Source organism: Panthera onca, chromosome E1 (assembly GCF_046562875.1).
Source record: "Panthera onca isolate mPanOnc1 chromosome E1, mPanOnc1 haplotype 2, whole genome shotgun sequence".
Lineage (NCBI taxonomy): Eukaryota > Metazoa > Chordata > Mammalia > Carnivora > Felidae > Panthera > Panthera onca.
In genome coordinates this window covers 51,702,760-51,723,774 of record NC_138352.1, presented here as the reverse complement: position 1 = coordinate 51,723,774, position 21,015 = coordinate 51,702,760, and the positions used below count along the sequence as shown (strand labels likewise).

At 43.2% G+C, this 21,015-nt stretch overlaps 1 protein-coding gene across 2 annotated transcripts; it reads right to left on the bottom strand.

The window, feature by feature from the left end:
• Positions 1–1,497: 1,497 nt before the first annotated feature.
• TOB1 (transducer of ERBB2, 1) lies at positions 1,498–7,051 on the bottom strand. 2 transcript variants are annotated; one of them, XM_060646417.3, is made up of 2 exons: positions 6,871–7,051; positions 1,498–3,451 (listed from the first exon to the last, which is right to left on the bottom strand). In XM_060646417.3, exon 2 carries the CDS (start codon positions 3,298–3,300, stop codon positions 2,263–2,265), a length of 1,038 nt encoding a protein of 345 aa, XP_060502400.1. In that variant the 5' UTR covers positions 3,301–3,451; positions 6,871–7,051; the 3' UTR covers positions 1,498–2,262. The 2 variants fall into 2 exon arrangements, with proteins under 2 accessions (XP_060502400.1, XP_060502399.1); XM_060646416.3 differs by lacking the exon at positions 6,871–7,051 and adding an exon at positions 5,438–5,708.
• Between the last annotated feature and the right edge of the window lie 13,964 nt (positions 7,052–21,015).

Here is a 21,015-nt window from a genome sequence, read left to right as displayed (position 1 = left end):
TCCTGTCCCAGATTGTTACAAATTCTATGTATATCTACTGTCCCGCTGCCTTCTGATTGTCAGAAGAAGTATGTTAAAACTGGAGTCTTTATTTGTAAAAAAAAAAAAAAAAAAAAAAAAAGATTTGTAAAGCATTTTTTCTGGTAAGCCTAAAACCTCACCCAAAAGTCTCTAGCAGATACTAGAACTTAAAACCATTAGTGAGTGTTCTTATAGCTATTCAAAGTTGGGGATCACAAAAGCACATAATTGATGGTGCTGGCAGACCGGATCTCCCGGTTCCACTCACTATCCCAGTACCTCTTCATAGCCTCATTCTGTCCACTCAAGGACAAAGGGCTCACCATGGAGCAGACAGCTCGGCTCGGTTATGCCTAGTGCTTGTGTTTTTTAAAACTTTTTATTGCTCTAAACTGCATGGGTAACAGACAAAAGGCTTTTTGTACATTGGTGTCCAAAAAAACTCATTTAAGACCAAATTTATTTCACCAGGAACCCAGACAGTGTTGGTTCCTACTATATGTACAAAGTTTTCCTCCAATTCAAGGCAAATTTCTCACCGATACGATGTCAACACACTATCAATGGACATTTAAACAGTGAAATGACAGGGCGCCTGGGTGGCGCAGTCGGTTGGGCGTCCAACTTCAGCCAGGTCACGATCTCGCGGTCCGTGAGTTCGAGCCCCGCGTCAGGCTCTGGGCTAATGGCTCAGAGCCTGGAGCCTGTTTCCGATTCTGTGTCTCCCTCTCTCTCTGCCCCTTCCCCTGTTCATGCTCTGTCTCTCTCTGTCCCAAAAATAAATAAATGTTGAAAAAAATAAACAGTGAAATGACTTATTTTACTTCAAAAATAGCGTCTCTCTCTTCTGACTCCTCACTTTTTAAGAACCCCCTTACCAAGCCACTACAATTTGATGTATTATAGGTGAGTAATCTTTGAACCTCCCCTCTACTTCCAAAGCAGCAGGTTGGCTATCCAAGTGTATTGAAAAAAAAAAAAAAAAAAAAAAAAAAAAGGTAAACTTTCTGGGAAAATGCACACGGAATACTAACATTGAGCAACCTGTCCAATCTTCAGATTTTGATCATATATTCTCCAGCTAAATATGACTGAACTTTAAGTGTGAGAATTAGTAAACACACCTAATCTTCTTAGTTAGGTCAGCTGTTTTGTCCAAGCAAGGTTTCTGAGTTATTCATCTCCCATGCAGAAACAGAAAACCGATCCAATGGCCTCCCCCTATACATTTCAAATAAATCCTCTCAGGTTACCAGTGAATTTCATTTTATCATGTGACTCTCTTACATGTCAGCAGACACACTTTAAAACTTGCTGTAAAATAGGGTTGACTAGCCGTAGCATAACCATCCCTATCACAGGGAGACAGGTGTGGGCTGAAGAAAGCTGCAAATGAATGAATGAATGAATGAATGAAGAAAATCATTCCAAGCACTGGCCAGGCAACAGCTTCAAAATAAAGACCACAAGAAGTGCTTTTTAATTTTAAAGAATTTTAATACAAACTTAATATAAACTATTTCAGTCCCTCTTAACATGTAAGACACTGACTCAAAATACTTTTATACCGTTTTTTTCAAGTATTGCACAATATAGGTACAAAATTAATATTTACGATTACATTTCTTCCATAATATATAGCAAAAATCTTTAAACCTTTAACAGAAAATACATTTTTTTTGAAAAAGCAAATATTCGTACATTTTAATTCCACCACTAAAGGAATATCCTGTACACAATTTTTAGAATAGTTGATGTCTTTAAGATGGATATTTTACAATTTCAGTAAAAAAAATACAACATGAAGCTGCTGCTGTCACAGATCACTGTAGTAAAAAGATATAAATGCAATACCATGTCGTAGAAACAATATATATATCCTCTGATATTTTACAAACTTTGTACTAAATTAAATTATACAATTAGAAAAGACCAATAAACCCACTTATTAGTGCCAATTTTTTATAAAAAAAAAATCAGCCATGTCCTTGCTATATCTTAAATACTGTAAGAGGCCATATCTGAGAGTATACTTTAAAATATACAGTCAGTATAAAATAACTTTGTGCTTGGTTGGCAAATGAAAAATGATGCATGTTTTATTTTTGTAACCAAGCCTGAATGTATCCTTACTATAAGCTTTAAAAAAAAAAAAAAAAAAAAAAAATCTCAAGGAGGTGAAAAAAAAAAATCCCCCTTGGGCCCGTGCATTTCAACTCGTAAGATACATTTTTTCTTTTTCTAGTTAGCCATGACAGGCTGGAATTGCTGGTTAGAATACTGCATGTTATTTAGGCTAAAATTCAAGCCGTCGACAAAAGACTTCTCGTTGAGGCCTCCGTAGGCCGCAAACACATCAAAGGCATTACTGTACTGGAGAGGACTGAGGTTAAGGGGGCTGTCACCTGGGAACATTCCATTGGTACTACTACCTTGACCCTGCATGTTAGGAAAAATAAATTCCTTGGCATTAGGAGAGAGAGCAGAGGCTTTCTGCTGTTGCTGCTGCTGCGGCGGCGGTGGGGGCGGCGGTGGCTGGGATGGCTGCTGTTGTTGCTGCGGCTGCTGTTGGCTACCCAGGCCAAGCCCGTACAGAGAGTGCATTGAGGAAGAGACGGCTTTCTGCTTCAAGAGGTCGTTCACATTCAAGCCGAGGTTGATAGGAGAAGTACGTGCAACCTTGTTGCTGCGGCCGCTATTCTTCATTTTGGTAGAGCCGAACTTGGTGGCAGCAAAAGTGGCAGTGGTGAAGGTTAAAGGCTGAGTGGACCGGGGCATGAAGGTAGGGCTTACAGCAGCAGAGTGACCAAAGGGAGGTGACGGAGAGCTGGACACTGATGAGGCTGGGTCACTGATGGGCATAAAAACCTGGGCCTCTGGGTTAAAGCTGTTTTTGATCTCCTTATCCAACTCACATCCATTTTCATTATTATCATCCACATAAAGCACCTTCACTGGTCCCTTTTCACCAATTTGGTAGGAAACCTCAAACGGGTCGATCCAAACACTAAGATCCTGTGGCAGATTGCCACGAACATCATCAATGTCCAAACCACTCTCTTTGGATGCTTGTTCAATCACTGGGTCCACTTTCTCCCCTATGTGTATACATCTAAACCCTGATCCTTTGTATGGCTTTTCAGGATACCAGTGCCCTTCGTATTTCTTCTTAAGAAGTCTTTCAAGCTCTTCGCCAAAAATGTTGACACGTCTCCTGGGAAGCTTATTGTACAAATACGAGATAATAAAATTTAGTGCTACTTGGATTTCAAGCTGCATAGCTGCTATGCCACAAAGTGAGCTCTGTGTTTCAACTCCCCCCTACACACACACACACACACACAAGTGTTCAGTTTGTGGCAGAGAAACAAATTCTCATTCAGAGTGCTGGTATTCTGTAGGTTATCCTTCACCTTGAGTGGTCTTGCTCCTTAAAGAAAAACAAAACAAAAACAAAAACAAACATGTCCAAATAAGATAAATCTCAGTCCCACAACCTCTTCTACCCCCAGAGTAACGTTACTTTAGGAAAAGTTTAATAGGCTGGCAAGTCAGAAAAATATAAATAGCACAAAATAAAGGAACGTACAATAGAAAATTGTTTATTGAAGTTCAAAATCTCATGGGAAAACTTAGGATTTACACTTAAAACAAAATTTTCAACCCTATTACTTTTTTTTTCTTTTCCTGAATACAGTTCTAAAAAAACAGTATCTCTCTAGCGCATGTAGCGTATTTCTTCCCTCAATTCTCACAAGATTATTTATTGGAAACTCTACTCCAGACACCCGTCCACCCACCTCCACACACATATATACCAGTTTTAGAAAGTGATCATATTCCTATTCACCAATTTAGAAGTGAACTTTGTATTTCAATTCATTCTGGATTTATGCTGCTTCAATCTGCTGTATCGTTAAACATTTAGACATTTGAGGAGTTAGGGAAATTATTTTGATTTCCAAAGTACATGATGCTAAAATTAAAAATACTAAATACTAAATGAATTGCCGACCTTGTGAACGATAATTATGAAACAAATTATCCCATATAGCTACCCTCTTGAATACTAAGGGCATACACTGTAATAATCGAGGTTCTCTGTGCCTTTTCTTTTCAATGTATATTTTTCTAAGTCTGAAAATTTCTCTTTAGCAGCAAGTGCAACAAAAGCAATAATTAATTTCAACACTCTATTGATTATTCTCTTTAAAGGGGAGGGCTTCTGAGTTTTATTCTGATTTTCAAAACCACCTCCCTCCTTCACGATAAGAGAACAGCCGGGGAGGCTGGTACGATAAGGTCGACCTTTAAACGTTTGCTGGATCAGCACTGGGTGGGGAGAAGAAAAGATCAAGGGCAAACAGAAGATATTTGCAAAAGGAATCTATTCGTACACTGAGGCTGATTTAAAAGGACATTTAAAACTCAAGTTGGTATTAATCCATCTGTTCCATGTTCCATATTCGTGATGACAAAGGGAAAGGATCCCCGGCGGCCCACAAACTACACTCTGCAAGCCCAAAGCCGGAGTGCCGGCGAAGGCAGCTGATTAAGCCAAATTGCTTGAAGGTGCAGCCGAGCGAAATTCAGGCTCCGCAGAAGGTAGTTTTAAAGCAACGCCTTAAGACAGGAGTGTGAAGAATTACATAAACAGCCAGTTGGGTCTCATTAGATTTCAGCTCACAGCCCTCGGAGCCCAAGCGCTGGAGCAGCAGCAAGCAGCAGCAGCAAGAGGAGGAGGAGGAGGAGGAGGAGGAGGAGGAGGAGGAGGAGGAGGAGGAGGAGGAGGAGGAGGAGGAGGAAGAGGAGGAGGAAGAGAAGGAGGAAGAGGAGGAGGAAGAGAAGGAGGAAGAGGAGGAGGAAGAGGAAGAGAGGAGGAGGAGGAGAGTACAAGTCTCCTCCGAAAAGGAGGAGGAGGAAGGCCACGAGAAATGGCAAAGCAACCACTCGGGGCCGGGCACCCGGCAGGTCGGGGCGCCGGCCGCTCCGGGTCAGCCGCTCCCCTCCCCCCGCCGTAACCTGACCCGCCGCTCCCGCCCCCCGCCCCCCGCCCGAGGCTCCTGGGACCCGGCCAGAGCCCGGGAGCACCGGCTCCCCCGCACCATTTTCAGTCCCGGCGGCCACCGGCCCCGCGGACCCCAGCGTCCCCCTCGAGCTCGCCGCTCCTCCGGGCGCCCCAACCCCCGATTCCCGTCAGCTCGGCCCGGGCAGCCCTTCCCTGCTCACCCTCCCGGCCCGAGCCGAGACCGACGCGCCGGCCGGCCCCGCCTCCGGGCCCCGGGCGCGCTGGGGCCCCTCGGAGCCGCTCCCCTCCGCGCCCGGGCCGCGACGCCGCCGTCCCCGAGGGCCCCGGGCTCGACGCCGCTGCAGCCCCTCCGCCTCCGGACCCCGCCCGCCGCCCTTCGATACTTACTGGCTGCTTCCACCACAGACCCGGCCGCTGGGCGGGGGAGAAGGGGCGGCAGGGCGGGGGCTCGGGAGGGTCGGCAGCGGCCAGCTGGCTGAATGCAAGACGGCGCCGCCGGGCGGAGGACGGGGGCCTCGGCGCGGGCCTCAGGAACTCGACCCTTGTGGCTCGGGGTGGCGGCGACGGGTCAGGCGAGCGCGCTCGCTTTTCCACACAGCCCGGTGCCCGGCCCAGCGTCCCCGTAGTGCGCCCACTCCGCGCCGGGCCAGAGCTTCGCTCCTTCTGCCGCGGCGCGCGCCCCGCCTCTCGTTTTATAGTCTCCTCCCTGCCCCCATCCCCTCCCGTAGGGGTGCGCGCGCGCCCGCCTCGCGTCACACAGCTCCGGGCCTCGTAACCATTCCCCGCCCTGCGGCCCCGCACCCCAGACCCTCAGCAGCGGCTCCGCCCCTGCCCTGCCCCCCGATGCCATTGGTCAAGTCTCGCCTGCCCATGTCCTGACGGGCGGCGGAGGGCTGAGTGGACAAGGCCACACCCCTCGGGCTCCACGATGGCCAATGAACCGACGTTCTGAAGCCACTGTGGGTGGGATTAAGAGAAAGCTGGGAACGGGATTGGGGGGCAGACGTGCCAGTGAGGGCGACGGTAGTGGGTGGGGCGGCTGACGCTAAATCTGGGCGGAGAGCACCGGAGAGAAGAGGGGGGAGGGGAGCGAGGCAGGTGGCGGGGCGGCGGGGAAGAACGGGAGGAGAGCCTCGAGAAGGAGGGGACAGTTTACAAAAATGCACTACCCGAGTGGGACTGTGGCCCAGGAAAATCCCACTCGTGAACGAGCTACCAAATCGGCCTCCAGTGCACCCAGGAGAGCCTAGAGAAAGGGCGAACTGTGACAGGGACTCGTGCACCCGATTAATTGAATATTAATCACCTCAGGGGCCTAGGCCAACTGCCACCCAGAGAGTGGCAACAGCAGAACCCAAAGCTGCCGTGCCAGGCTGGGGGTGGGGAAGAGAGACCACCTGGCCACACCTCCCGCCCAGGTGACAGTTTAACTGCCTCTGCATCCCACTTCAGACCTCCCCATGCGATCTGGCAGCAACTCGGACGTGGGGTGGCTTGAGACTGTAAGAAGAATCACATTTTATTCCAAAGGTCCCAACCCAGGCCTCCGTGCCAAACTGCGTACGTATCCAAGTATATATATGCATGCGTGTATTCAAATGTATTTGAACATAAATACACACAATAAACACGGTGCCTTCCTGTAATGCACGTTTAAGATAATCTTCGGTTGAAATGTGAGCGGGTAAACAGGGAGCGGGGAAAGAGAGGGACTCCAGGGAGGCGGGTAAGCGCCCTTTTCACAACCTGCAGCAGAGAAATACACGAAGTTACAGTGGGAGTGGAACCGAGCGTCCCTCTCGGCTAAAAATATTACCCACAGGTAGCAACGACGCCTGATTGGCCGCCCTTCTCCCTTAGCAACTAGGCGATTGGCTGTCTGGTATCCAGGAGACAGACGTCAAGCTCGCACTGGGAAAAGAGGAGAGAAAGTCTAGGCGGAGGGATGGTAGGGAGGGGGAGAAAGAGGAGCAATGAATGAAACGACCGGCGCTTGGCCTTCTCTCCCCGCTTTCCTCTGAGCTCAAGAAGTGCTTCCTGGAAAAACACCAGCTGGGGCTCCGCCTTCCTCTTAAAACTGTGGGGCCTGAACTCTCAACCTGCTATAAGGAACTTAAAGCGCAACTCCCCGAGGAGTGGGGTGTCCGCGGAGCCGGCTGTGTAGACCGGTTGTGCTGTGCCCGCACACATCCGCTTTAGGTGTTAGGCCTAGAGACTTTACGCTTTAGGCCTGTAGCCTTTTTCTCCACTATGACTCCCGTGCCCTCGTGCCTCCATCCCTGGTCCCCTTTAGAAGGAACCGAACTGGTAGAGGATATTTCGGAAATTTCTAAAGTCGCCATTGTGGGGAGTGGGAGTGGGAGGAAGATTGGTTTGTAGGATGGTTTGAGGGAGGGAGTGGTCAGGTGGCCGATTTAATGTTTATTGTACAGATTCCTAAAACTCCTGCAGTCTGTTTTAAGAACATAGAAATTTTACTCAATGCCTGATTTTTTAGTCTTTGGATTTTTTTGTAACAAGGAAAAGTGGGATTTGATTGTGAAAGTATGGAAGCATTTTATTTTATTTTATTTCTTGGAAGCATTAAAAATTTTTTTTAATGTTTATTTTTGAGACAGACAGACAGACAGAGTGCGAGTGGAGGAGGTGCAGAGAGAGAGAGAGAGGGAGACACAGAACTCCAACCAGGCTCCAGGCTCTGAGCTGACTGTCAGCACAAAGCCCGACATGGGGCTTGAACTCACGGAGTGTGAGATCATGACCTGATCACAGAGTGTGAGATCATGACCTGAGCCGAAGTCAGCCGCCCAACCCACTGAGCCACCCCGGAAGCATTTTAAATTAAAACTCCCCTTTCTCTGCATCAAGATATTCTTTCAGTGTTTTCTACTTTTTGCTCAGTTGTAACTTTTTGTTTTCTATAATGAGCATTCCTTCCATTTGTTATAAAAAATGAGTTATTTTTAATTTTATGATTAGCTGAGCACAGAAATTACAGGTAACAAGATGGGAAATTTGGGGAATGGTTTATCAAGTGAAGCACTTCATTTTTCATGTGCTCCAGAGCATAATTTCGCTTACCATTAGGCAAATGATATTACTGTACCAAACATCCAGAATTGCAGGACCATGTGTGAGGTCATGTGTCCTGATTTGTAATTTGGAAAATATATCACTATAATTAGAGGAACATATTAGGCTTGGCTGAGATTAAAATGTCTAACCAAAGATAGATGAATTGTAATTTTGTCTACCTTATCTATACTTTTCAAGAATTCGCAAAAGGAAGGTACACATTCTCTTTTCTGAATGTCCCCAATTTATAATCCCAGGCTTAAAACTCTAGAGCAGTCGTCTGATAGGTTCTGATTAATTATCAATAGCGGTAAATAGAGTTTTTTAATAAAAAATTTAAATGTCAACACTGTATGAGTTATTGCAGCTCAGCCCAAGGGTATGAGGACTTTTCAGAGCAGGTATAAACACACACACACATGTGGAGGCCCCATGATATACTGGGCAAAGTCCTGAAGGGCAGGTATCTGAATTTTACCCATTTCTATCAACCTTCATATCTCTCATCTATAAAAAGTGTTGGATGACATAATCTCTAACATTTCTTTCAATTAAAATATTCCACATTTAAAACTCAATGCCTTTAAAGTAAATAACATAGTTATTTTCAAAACATAGATCGCTGGGGGCGCCTGGGTGGCTCAGTCGGCTGAGTGTCCGACTTCAGCTCAGGTCACGATCTCACGGTCCTGAGTTCGAGCCCCGCGTCGGGCTCTGGGCTGATGGCCCAGAGCCTGGAGCCTGCTTCCGATTCTGTGTCTCCCTCTCTCTCTGCTCCTCCCCCGTTCATGCTCTGTCTCTCTCTGTCTCAAAAATAAATAAATGTTAAAAAAAATTTAAAAAAAAATAAAAAATAAAAATATAGATTGCAAATACAGGGAAACCAGATTCATACTCCTCCAAGTCACGAGGTATAAAATTCCCCTTATGCAAGTTTACACTTTAAAGGACCCCCTTCATATGGCTTATTACTATTTAACATTTACTTTGGAATTGTTCAGGGGAGTGGACTGCTAAATGACTATTTTGATTTATGGAGGGAAAAAAAATAAGCGTTCGATAGGAGGCTTCAGGTGATATCGCAACAATAGGTATTCCTCTCTCAGGGCGAGTAATAGTCACTGAAAATCACAGTCTTTGCCTTTCCCCACCTTGCATTCCACAAGATTCCTAGAGCAGTGCCTTACATTGAAGGTAAACGAGTATGTTCCAATATCATTGCGAAATACAGTTCTTGAAAGTGCACTGAATTATTATCTTCTTCACACACACAAACACACACACACTCCCGCCTTGATTTCTGACAGATGTGTCCTAAACCTTGTAATTCTCATTCTGTTTCTTTGCAAACTGAGGATTACAGGAGAGTCACCATCTCCTGATGTGTACTTATCAAGGCTTATTTTACTTCTAGAGAATCAAACTTTTATCTTTATTTGAAAGTTAGCATACAAGCATGATATCTTTCTCATCATTGTCATTCGTTTCTTGCAGACTGTCATGCACACTTTAATATTATTGAGAAGGACCAATTATTAAATAATCATTGAGTTATTAAAAACCAAGTAAACCAATTCTCTCCTAAACATTTTTCTTTCCTTTTCTTTTCTTATTTACTTTGAGAGAGAAAGAGAGCAAGAGCAGGAAAGAGAGAGAATCTGACACAGGGCTCAAACTCACGAACTGTGAGATCATGACCTGAGCCAAAACCAAGAGTCTGACGCCCAACCGAATGAGCCACCCAGGCGCCCCTTTCCTAAACATTTTTCAAAGGAAGTCACACACTTATGACTGAGGAAACCTCAGTGTGGTTTCCTGTGGCTTCTCATATGGGTTAGTGGAGGAGGGCCATACGTTGTCTAAAAGAGATGGGAACACGGACATTGTAATTGAAAGATAACTAGATAACACTGAACAAACTCATTTATCCTTGGAACAGGCAATCCCACTGAAGCAACTGGGTCCAACAGGAGAAGGTGCCCTTATAACTTGCTTACTCCCTGTTATCTTGGTGAACAACAATCCAGACCAAATCTTTGAATTTCTCTCCATTAGCCAAGGATGAGGATTTTGATCTCAGGCACAGATTACATTTGCAGATTCTGGGAATGATACAGTGTTTATAACATTCTACCTGCAAAGAACACTTATTCAAAGCCTCTGTGAGCTAATAGTGTTAGAATACTTTAAACGTATGAATTCTAGACTTCACCTGTTGTAGCCTGTCTGCTAAGAAAAATGGAAAATGCTCTGTTAAAATGATATGTCAATTTCAAGCATAGATTGCATCCGTTATTACGCAGCTCTCCTTACTCAAACAGAATTACATAACAAAATTCTAGTTTAGAAAAGATACACATGGTCCAACAATATATATTGTATTTGAGAGAGAGAGAACACACACACACACACACACACACACACACACACACACAGCTGTAAGAGCTAACTACATGTTTTCCCAGGCTTCTTTGCAGTGGAATTAGCATTGTGACACTGTTCTGACAAAGCAGTGTAAACAGAAGTCAGTGGGGAGGGTTTCTGAGAAAGCTTTGCTCTTCTTATCAAAGGAACTTATTCCAGTTACTAATGCTACATAACCATCCAGAACTTAGTAGCATAAAACACCCATTTTACTATGTTCTGGGATCCTGTAGGTCAGGCGTTCAGACAGGGTAGAGGGGACCAGATGGCCTTTCTAGGCTCCACAACATCTGGAACTTCAGCTAGGAAGATTTGAACATACAAGAATCATCCGGAGCAGATGTGTCTAATAGAACTTTTCCCCAATGATGGAAACGGCCTATCTCTGTGCTGTCCGATATGACAGCCACTAGCCACAGGTGGCTACTGAGCACTTGAAATGTGGCCAGAGTGACTGAGGAACTAAAGCTTTCATTTAGTTTTAATTAAATGTACATTTAAATTAGCACAGGTGGCCAGCGGCTCCTGAGTAGAACAGTATGAATCTGTCTGGAGGCTTCTTCACTTATCTGTCTAGTACCTGGGCTGGGACGACCCAAAGGCTGGGCTCAGTTGGCACCGTATTGCAGCGTCTACACGTGGCCTCTGAACCTTCCCTGTGGCTTGGACTTCTCCCAGCATGGCAGCTGGTTCTCAGAGGAAGCACCTCAAGAGAGAGTTTCTGAAGAGCGAACATTCTAAGAGAGCCAAAATGGAAGTCGCGTGGCCTTTTACGACCCAGCCTTGGAATTCACAAAGCCCCACTTCTGCCATACTCCATTGGTCGAAGTAATCGGAAGCCTGTCTAGATTCAAGAGGAAAGCCCAGAGCTTCCCCCCACCGCCACTCCCACCACCTCCAAAGGGAGGAATATCAATGAATTTGTAATTCAGTAATTTATTCCTGAAGTATAGCTGACTTACAATGTTAGACTAGTTTCAGGTGTACAGCATAGTGATTTGACAGTTACATACATTACTCAATGTTCATCATAAGTGTAGTCACCATCTGTCTCTACATTTAAGAGTCTGCTTAGTTTGTTTATTCATTTGTTTTTTAGATTCCATATATACGTGAAATCATATGGCACGTGTCTTTCTCTGATTTATTTCACTTAGCATAACACCCTCTAGGTCCATCCATGTTGCCACAAATGGCAAGATTTCAGTCATTTTTATGGCTGAGTTATATCCTCTGTGTGTGTGTGCCTGTATGTGTGTGTGTGTGTGTGTGTGTGTGTGTGTATACCACATCTTCTTTTTCATTCATCTATCAATGCACACATTTTACATATAAATCTTTAACTACATCTCTGATTATTTCTTTGGGATTGTTCCCTAAGTGTATTTATCAGATATCAAAGAGAAGGGATAGTTTTTAAACTTTTTTTTTTTTGAGAGAGAGAGAGAGAGTAAGTAGGGAGAGGGGCAGAGGGGGAGGGAGAGACCATCCTAAGCAGGCTCCATACCCAGTGCAAAGACTGACATGGGGCTCAATCTCAAGACTGTGAGATCATGACCTGAGCCAAAACCAAGAGTCGGACGCTTAACCAAATGAGCACCCCAGAAGGGATATTTTTAAGGCTCTTAATACATAATGACAACCCATTTTCCAGAAAGACTGTACTATTTTACACTCCCAGTGTATAATTATGTCTATCTCACTACATCCTAGCTAGCATTGACCACTAGGATATTTGTTCTATTCTTGGCTATTTGATAAATAAAATGGTATCTGTTTGTTGTTTTGATTCACACTTCTTTGATCATGTGTAAGATGAATATGTTTTCACATATTTGTCAGTTCTTCGCACTACTCTTTCAATGAATTTTCTAGCCACGCTTTTTCTCCACATTTCTATGAGAGGTCTTTGAATTTTTCCTCTTTAATGCATGTGAGCACCTTGCATATTGTGTGACAAATAGTTTGCTGAACATGATTCTGATCTTAAATCTCATTTTAGAACTTCCCCAAATGTTCTAGATGGTTTTTACTCATTTTATTTTTATTTTTTTAAGTTTTTATTTTAATCACTCAGCGCTCATGACACTGAGTATACTCCTTAATTCCCATCACCTATTTCAGTCATTCCCCACCCACCCCAGCTCCTCTATGGTAACCCTAAGTTTGTTCTCTGTAGTTAAGGGTCTATTTCTTGGTTTGCCTCTTCCTCTTTTTTTCCCTTTGCTCATTTATTTTTTTCTTAAATTCCACATATGAGTGAAATCATATCATCTTTGTCTTTCTCTGATTGATTTATTTCCCTTATACTCTCTAGCTCCATCCATGTCATTGTAAATGGCAAGATTTCATTCTTTTTTATGCCTGAAGAATATTCCATTGTCAATATATACCACATCTTCTTTATTCATTCACCAGTCAATGGATACTTGGGCTGCTTCCATATCTTGGCTATTATAAATAATGTTAATATAAAAATCAGGGTGCATGTATCCCTTCAAATTAGTGTTTTTGTATTCCTTGAGTAAATACCCAGTAGTGCAGTTAGTGGATCATAGGGTAGTTCTATTTTTAGTTTTCTGAGGAACCTCCATACTGTGTCTCCAGAGTGGCTGCACCAGTTTGGATTCCCACCAACAGTGCAAGAAAGTTCCTTTTTCTCCACATCCTCACCAACACCTGTTGTTCCTTGTGTTGCTGATTTTAGCGATCTGACAGGTATGAGGTGATACCTCATTGTAGTTTTGATTTGCATTTCCCTGATGATGAGTGATGTTGAGCATCTTTTCATGTGTCTGTTGGCCATCTGGATGTCTTCTTCGGAGAAATGTCTGTTCATGTCTTCTGCCCATTAAAAAAAATTTTTTTTAAATGTTTATTTAGTTTTGAAACAGAGGGAGACAGAGCGCGAGTGGGGAAGGGGCAGAGAGAGAGGGAGACACAGAATTTGAAACAGGCTCCAGGCTCTGAGCTGTCAGCACAGAGCCTGATGCAGGGCTCGAACCCATGAACCATGAGATCATGACCTGAGCCGAAGTTGGATGCTCAACAAACTGAGTCACCAGGCGCCCCTCTTCTGCTCATTTAAAAAAATTTTTAAACATTTATTTATTTTTGAGAGAGAGACAGAGACAGAGTGCAAGTTGGGGAGGGGCAGAGAGAGAGGAAGACACAGAATCCGAAGCCGGCTCCAGGCTCTGAGCTGTCAGCACAGAGCCCAATGCAAGGCTTAAACCCACAAACCAAGAGATCATGACCTGAGCCGAAGTTGGAGACTTAGCTGACTGAGCCATCCAGGTGCCCCTCTTCTGCCCATTTTTTAATTGGTTTATTTGTTTTTTGGGTGTTGAGTTTCAAAAGTTCTTTTATGTATTTTGGATACTAACCCTTTATTAGATATGTCATTTGCATCTGTCTACTCCCATTGCTTAGGTTGCCTTTTAGTTTTGTTGAATGTTTCCTTCGTTGTGCAAAAGCTTTTTATTTTGATGTAGTCCTAATAGTCTATTTTTGTTTCTGTTCCCCTTGCCTCAGAGGACCTATCTAGAAAAAAGTTGCTACAGCCAATGTCAAAGAAATTACTGCCTGTGCTCTCTTTTATGGTTTCAGGTCTCACACTGAGGGCTTTAATCCATTTTGAATTTATTTTTGTATATAGTGTATGAAAATGGTCCAGTTTCATTCTTTTGCAAGTTGCTGCCCAGTTTTCCCAACACCATTTGTTGAAAGGACTTTTTCCTATGAGATATTTTTTCTTCCTTTGTTGAAGATTAATTGACTGTATAGTTGTGGGTTTATTTCTGGGTTTTCTATTCTGTTTCATTGATCTATGTGCCAGTACCATACTGTTTTGATCACTACAGCTTTATAATATAACTTGAAGTCCAGAATTGTGATGCCTCAAGCTTTGCTTTTCTCTTTCAAGATTGCTTTGGCTATTCAGGGCCTTTTGTGGCTCCATACAAATTTTAGGATTGTTTGTTCTACTTCTGTGAAAAATGCTATAGGTATTTTTATAGGGATTGGATTAAGTGTGTAGATTGCTTTGGGTAGTATAGACATGTTTACAATATTTGTTCTACCAATCCACGAACATGGAATATCTTTCCATTTCTTTGGGTCATCTTCAATTTTTTTCATCAGTGTTCTATAATTTTCAGAGTATGGGTCTTTTACCTCTTTATAGAACCTTGATTTCCTTCTTTTTTTTTTTTTAAGTGTATTTCTTTAAGAGAGAGGAGGGGGAGGGACAGAAAGAGAGGGAGAAAGAGGGAATCCCAAGCAAGATCCACACTGTCAGGGTAGAGCCTGATGCGGGGCTTGAACCTGTGAACCCCAATATCATGACCTGAGCAGAAATCAAGAGTCAGATGCTTAACTGACTGAGTCACCCAGGCACCCCTAGAACCTTGATTTCTTATCTATTTTAGACTTTGTAGCATTTGGCCTTATTGAAAGGTTACTAATGCTTTAAAAAAAAAAAAAAGGCAAGGGGCATCTGGGTGGCTCAGTTGGTTAAGCATCCAACTTCAGCTCAGGTCATAATCCCGTGGTTCATGAGTTGGAGCCCCGTATCGGGCTCTGTGCTGATGGCTCAGAGCCTGGAGCCTGCTTCAAACTCTGTCTCCCTCTCTCTCTCTGTCCCTCCCCTGCTTATCCTCTGTCTCCATTTCAAAAACAACAAATAAACATTAAAAAAAAAAAAAAGGCACCTGGGTGGGGCAGTTGGTTGAGGGATGGACTCTTGATTTCAGCTCAGGTCCTGATCCCAGGGTCATGGGATCCAGCCCGTCAATGGGCTCGGTGCTGAGCATGGAGCTTGCTTGAGATCCTCTCTCTCTCTCTCTCTCTCTCTCTCTCTCTCTCTCTTTCTCTTTCTCTCTCCCTCCCTCTTCCCCTTTCCCCTACCCCTCAAATTAAATTAAATTAAAAATTAAAAAGGCAAAACAAACAAATCTAGTGATGTTTACTCAATTTCATTTCTCCTCCATCCTTCTGCCACGTGTCACACTGTTTACTGGTAACTACTTGAAACATTCCCTTTTGACTTTGCATGTTCTTGCTCTGGCATAGGATGTACCCAGCATAGCTCCCACTTCTTCGCTATCTCACCTATAGTTGAGCAGAGTAGAAACATTAGGAACTTGAGAGAATTTGTGTTTACGTCCTGCTCTGCCAGGTGTTAGCTGGGTATGGCTGCACTGGGTCTCAGCCTTCTTGTAATGAATAGAAGCACTAACTCCCTCTGAGCTGTGTGAGATCTAATGAGATCATGCCTGGGACAATGGTTGGTGAGCTGGGACACCTGGGTGTCTCAGTTGGTTAAGCATCCAATTCTTGGTTTCAGCTCAACTCATGATCTCAAGGTCATGAGATGGGAGTTCCTTGCTGGTCATGGAGCCTGCTTAGGATTCTCTCTCTCTTTCTCCCTCTGCCCCTCCCCCTGCTCACATGCTCTCTCTCTCTCAAAATAAAATAAAATATAAAATAAAATAAAGAAGAAGAAAATGCTTGGTGAACTGTAAAACCCTAAGTAGATATTAACATTGTCTTCCTTCCTCCCTCCCTTCCTCCTCATCCTGTTCCCCCTCCCCTCCCGGCCTCCCCCCTCCTCATCTCCTCCTCCTCCCCCTCCTTTGCTTCTTTTGTCCAATGGAAATTTGATTCAGTTCAAGGAAGAAATATGTGAAAGTGCTTGTAAACTATAAACAGGTATTAGTGACACTCTCTTCTCTCATATACAGTGTCACCAACTCTGTCATTTCCATCTTCAAAACATCTCTCAGAACCTTATGCTTTGGTGTTTTAGATTGTTATTTAATTCTTAGGTTATCTTGCTTTCCATGTGTTTATGTCCTGTCTCCTATGTTGGATTGATTCCAAGCTTTTTTATGTCTTTGCACATGAACTCTGTAGGACCCTGCAGTCGATCAATATTAACTGACTGATGGCTTTGCTCTGTAGTTGCCTAATCCAGTGAAAGAACATAGACTATGTGAGAAAGGGGAAAGGTACTGAGACTCTAGAGAAGAGGCTGGATAGGCAGAAGCCAGATACTGAGGGCCCTGAGTTAGGAAATTGGGAATTTTGCCTTTAACAGACAAGAAGACATCAAATGATTTTTCAGTAGGGAAATGACATTGTTGGAATTCTGTTTAGAGCATATTTTATTTAGCTCTGAACCCCAGAGCCTAGTACAGTGCTTGGTACACAGGAATTGCCCTATCGGTCTATGTTTAATTGCTTTTATCATTCAATAGAGTATTCTTCACTTGTTCTATTATTTTGAAGACGAAATACTTTGTCTTTTAGCAAGGAAATAGACCCTGTCTGTAGACCAGTATTTCTACCCACCTTGGTACAAAAGAAAAGGGAACAATTCTCTGGCAGGGTATAAGCCCAAAGCTTTTGGTTTCTGGAAAACCTAAAAATTTTCTGTGGAAAATTCTGCTGGGACCCCAGGAAGATTAGTTCCCTCTATCTCTACTTTTTCTGTCCGTGCTGGGTATTTTAGACACTATCCATTCCTGTTTCCTCCAGCAACAGTCCTGGGTTCTGTTTGAACATCTACCCTTCTGCCACTCTCCATCCATCTCCTTCTGTTGGGTCCTAAGATCTATGCTGAAGACAACTGGAACATGGCATTGTCCTGGCCACTGTGATGGGTTCAGGGATAGTCACTGACCTAGTTAGGCCAAACAGAATCAGTAACTCTCAATTGTGTTTGAGGTATTGGGGATATGGACTCTTTCCCATGAAACGTGAGCCTGGAAGCATCCATTGTTGAGGCTGCTGTGGCCATCTTAGTACCATCAGAAGAGAGCCTACTGGAGAACTCAGCTAACACAGGCAAAACATGAAGGAAAACCAAGTACCCAAAAAAGACTTTGAGCCCCTACATCACCTCCACCTGGACTTTCAGTTACAGGCTGTCTAAGCATGGGTCCCCCCAAAAAGCAGAGCCTGACCAAAGGGCTCTGTGCTACCACTTTAACAGGACGTGAAATACTAGGGAGCAGGAGTGAAGGACAAAGGAAATAAAGCAGCAAAGGAGGGAGAACCAACCCAAGGTTGCATTATTGGGCCAGCCACTGTTGAGTACAACTGTTTGCCCCCCATAGACCAGTCCTCCAAGAAGCTGCATAAACTGCATCCCAGGACAATCCATCTGAGAAAAGAAACAGCCAAGAATTTACTCACTAGTTCCCATTTTCCACTGGTCAAAGGGTGTGTACCATGAGCTGTTAACGCTCCCACATTTCTGGGTTTGGGATATTGGAAAACAAGCAAGGTCCTGCACCTCTACGTCAACTGGGGAGTCCTGAGGCAGGAGGCTAGTGACACAGCATGAGCCGAGGAGCCATCAACTTGTTCCCCTTGTGAAGTTAGAGCTTGTGCAGATCTGGTCACAGCCTCTGGAAGGAGAGAAGGTGAAGCCGAGAGAACCTAAGTGGTGCCTAAGAGGCACCTGATACTCCTGAGTTGATAATAAGTTCCTTTTTCACTAAAGCCAGCTGGGTTAGGTTTCTGCATAAGCAATCTTGTGTTTACAACTCCCATCTCCCCACTCCCTAGGCTGCTGTTAACACTCTCTGCCTGGGCCATCCACTTGACATAAAAGTGTGTGCTGTCTTTGTGGTACTTAACTGCACTGTATTGGTGCATGTCCTATCTCTCCAAGAGATCTGCATGGCCGCAAGGGCGGGGCATAGCTTCTACTGCCCTGTGCCTGTGCCATTCACAGAATGCTTACCGAGTATTTGGCTGAACTGACTGTTTCCTAAAATTCAGCGTTCTGCTATTGGACCTCTCGCATCCCAATGTGCTTTTCCCAATATATGCTGTTATTTTAACCTGTTAAAAGTTGTCGTTTGGGCGGTACTTACACAGTGAATCACCCCAGGATCTCATGTGTCCAGCAGGATTTGGATTCTAAAGTTAAATCACTGTTCTTCTATTCTCACTATGGTTAATAAGAACAAATATTAAGCGACAGGTAGAGTAGCTCTAAGAGCTTTGATATTGACCAATATAGGAATTCTGGAAGTGAAGACCAGAGAAAACAACCAGAACGGAATAATGAAATCATGGGCAGAAACTGATATATTAATGAGATAAAAAGTAAAGATTTGAATAGTAATCTTGATTCAGTAGATATCTGCATCCTTGTATGACTCTCCAAGGACAGAGGTTCTTTTCAGATATCCATGAAATAGTTTAAAATTGCCTGCGTAACACATCATGAAGAAAATTTCCGTATTCCCAAGTAGAAACCTTCTGACCCAACAGTCTACAGAAACTTAACACTAGAAATTAACAATCAACATAGCAAAAAAAAAAAAAAAAAAAAAAATCTATTTGTTTGCAACTTTAAAGCACTTTTTGCAATAGCTCTTGGCATTAAAGAGGAAATCAGAACTGAAATTTCTGAAATTTATAGCTGAATAGGAAATCAAAGCTGAAACACGGATCACTTTAGACTAATGACAACACAGATACTACATACCAAGTTCTATATGATACAGACCCAGTGATAATCAGAGGGAAATTTAATACCTTAAGCACACTTATTAGAAAATGAGAAAAACTAAAACTAAGTTTTAGTTTAAGCACGCAGTTCAGGACGCTAGAAAAAGAAGCAGGGTGCCTGGGTGGCTCAGCCAGTTAAGCATCTGACTCTTGATTTTGGTTCGGGTCATGATCAAACCCCCGAGTCACACTCTATACTGTCAGCACAGAGCCTGCTTGAGATTCTCTCTCTTCTTCTCTCTCTGCCTCTCACTCACTTGCACTCTCTCTTTCCCTCAAAATAAATAAATAAACTTAAAAAAAGAAAGAAAGAAAGAAAGAAAGAAAGAAAAAGAGAAGCAAAAATAAACCTAAATCAAGTAGAAAGTAAAAATTAATAAAGATAAAATTGATAAAATAATAAACATCAAGTATCTAAAATCAAAAGCTGCTGATTGATAAAATAGATAAAATTTTTACAAGTCTGATTAAAGGAAAAGGACTCCAACTGATGATTTTATTTATTTTTAAAAATTAATTATTTATTTTTTAAAAATAGGCTCCTCACCCAACATAGTGTTTGAACTCACAACCCTGAAATCAAGAGTTGCATGGGTGGTTCAATCGGTTGAGTGTCCAACTTCAGCTCAGGTCATGATCTCATGGTTCGTGGGTTTGAGCCCCGCATCAGGCTCTGTGCTGACAGCTTGCTCAGAGTCTGGAGCCTGGAGCCTGTTTTTTCTTCACTCTCTGCCCATCCCCCGCTCATTCTCTCTCTCTCTCTCTCTCTGTCTCTCAAAAATAAATAAATGTTAAAAAAAAAAATAGTTGCATGCTTTATCACCTGAGCCAGCCAGGTGTCCCTCGAACAGCGAGTTCATGACCTGAGCCAAAGTCGGACGCTTAACTGACTAAGCCACCCAGGCTCCCCTCAAACTGATGATTTTAGAAACAAGAGAAGAAAGTGATTATAAAAACAGGTTATTGGGGCACCTGGGTGGCTCAGTCGATTGAGTGTCTGACTCTTGATTTCAGCTCAAGTCATGATCTTATGGTCTGTGGGATTGAGCCCTGCATCAGGCCCTGTGACAGCATGGAGGCTGCTTGGAATTCTCTCTCTCCATCTCCCTCTGCACTTCCCCCACTCATGTGTCCTCTCTCCTTCTCTCAAAATAAAGAAATAAACTTTTAAAAAAAGAAGCAGAGGCTATTAAAGAATTTAGAAAATACTATGTACAACTGGATTAAATCTGGATGAAAATAGGGAAAATTTAAATTATCTTAATTGACTTAAGAAATAGTATCAAACCTGGGGCACCTGGATGGCTCAGTCGGTTAAATGTCTGACTTTGGCTCAGGTAATGATCTCGTGGTTCATGAGTTTGAGCCTCACATCGGGCTCTGTGCTGACAGCTCAGAGCCTGGAACCTGCTTTGGATTCTGGGTCTCCCTCTCTTTCTGCCCCTCCCCAGCTCTCACTTCTGTCTCTCTGTCTCTCAAAAATAAAAACATTAAAAAATTTTTTTAAAAAGAGATAGTATCAAACCTAAATAGACCACCAACAATAGAAAAAAGTGAAGAAAAAAAAAAAACTAACTTAAAATTTATTCACAGTGGAGCGCCTGGCTGGCTTAGTTGGTAGAATATGTGACTCTTGATCTCGGGGTTGTAAGTTCAAGCCCCATGTTGAGTATAAAAAAAAAAAGTAAAATCTACCCACAGAAAAGAAATGAGGCTAGTGTGGTTTTATATGGTAGGATCCTACAAACTCATTCCAGGTGGCTGACATAATGCTGCTACCAAAGCAGACAAACATAGAACAACAAAGAAGGAAATCAAAAGCTAAATTCGCTTATAAACACAGATTTTAAAAACGCTAAATGAAATATTGCAAATTGGATCAGTGTATTTAAATAATGCAAGAATGGTTCAACATTAAGATATTTGTTAATGAAATG

Bases quoted from the DNA above. Each gene is read 5' to 3' on its own strand.
- TOB1 (XM_060646417.3), bottom strand. From the start codon at position 3,300: ATGCAGCTTGAAATCCAAGTAGCACTAAATTTTATTATCTCGTATTTG.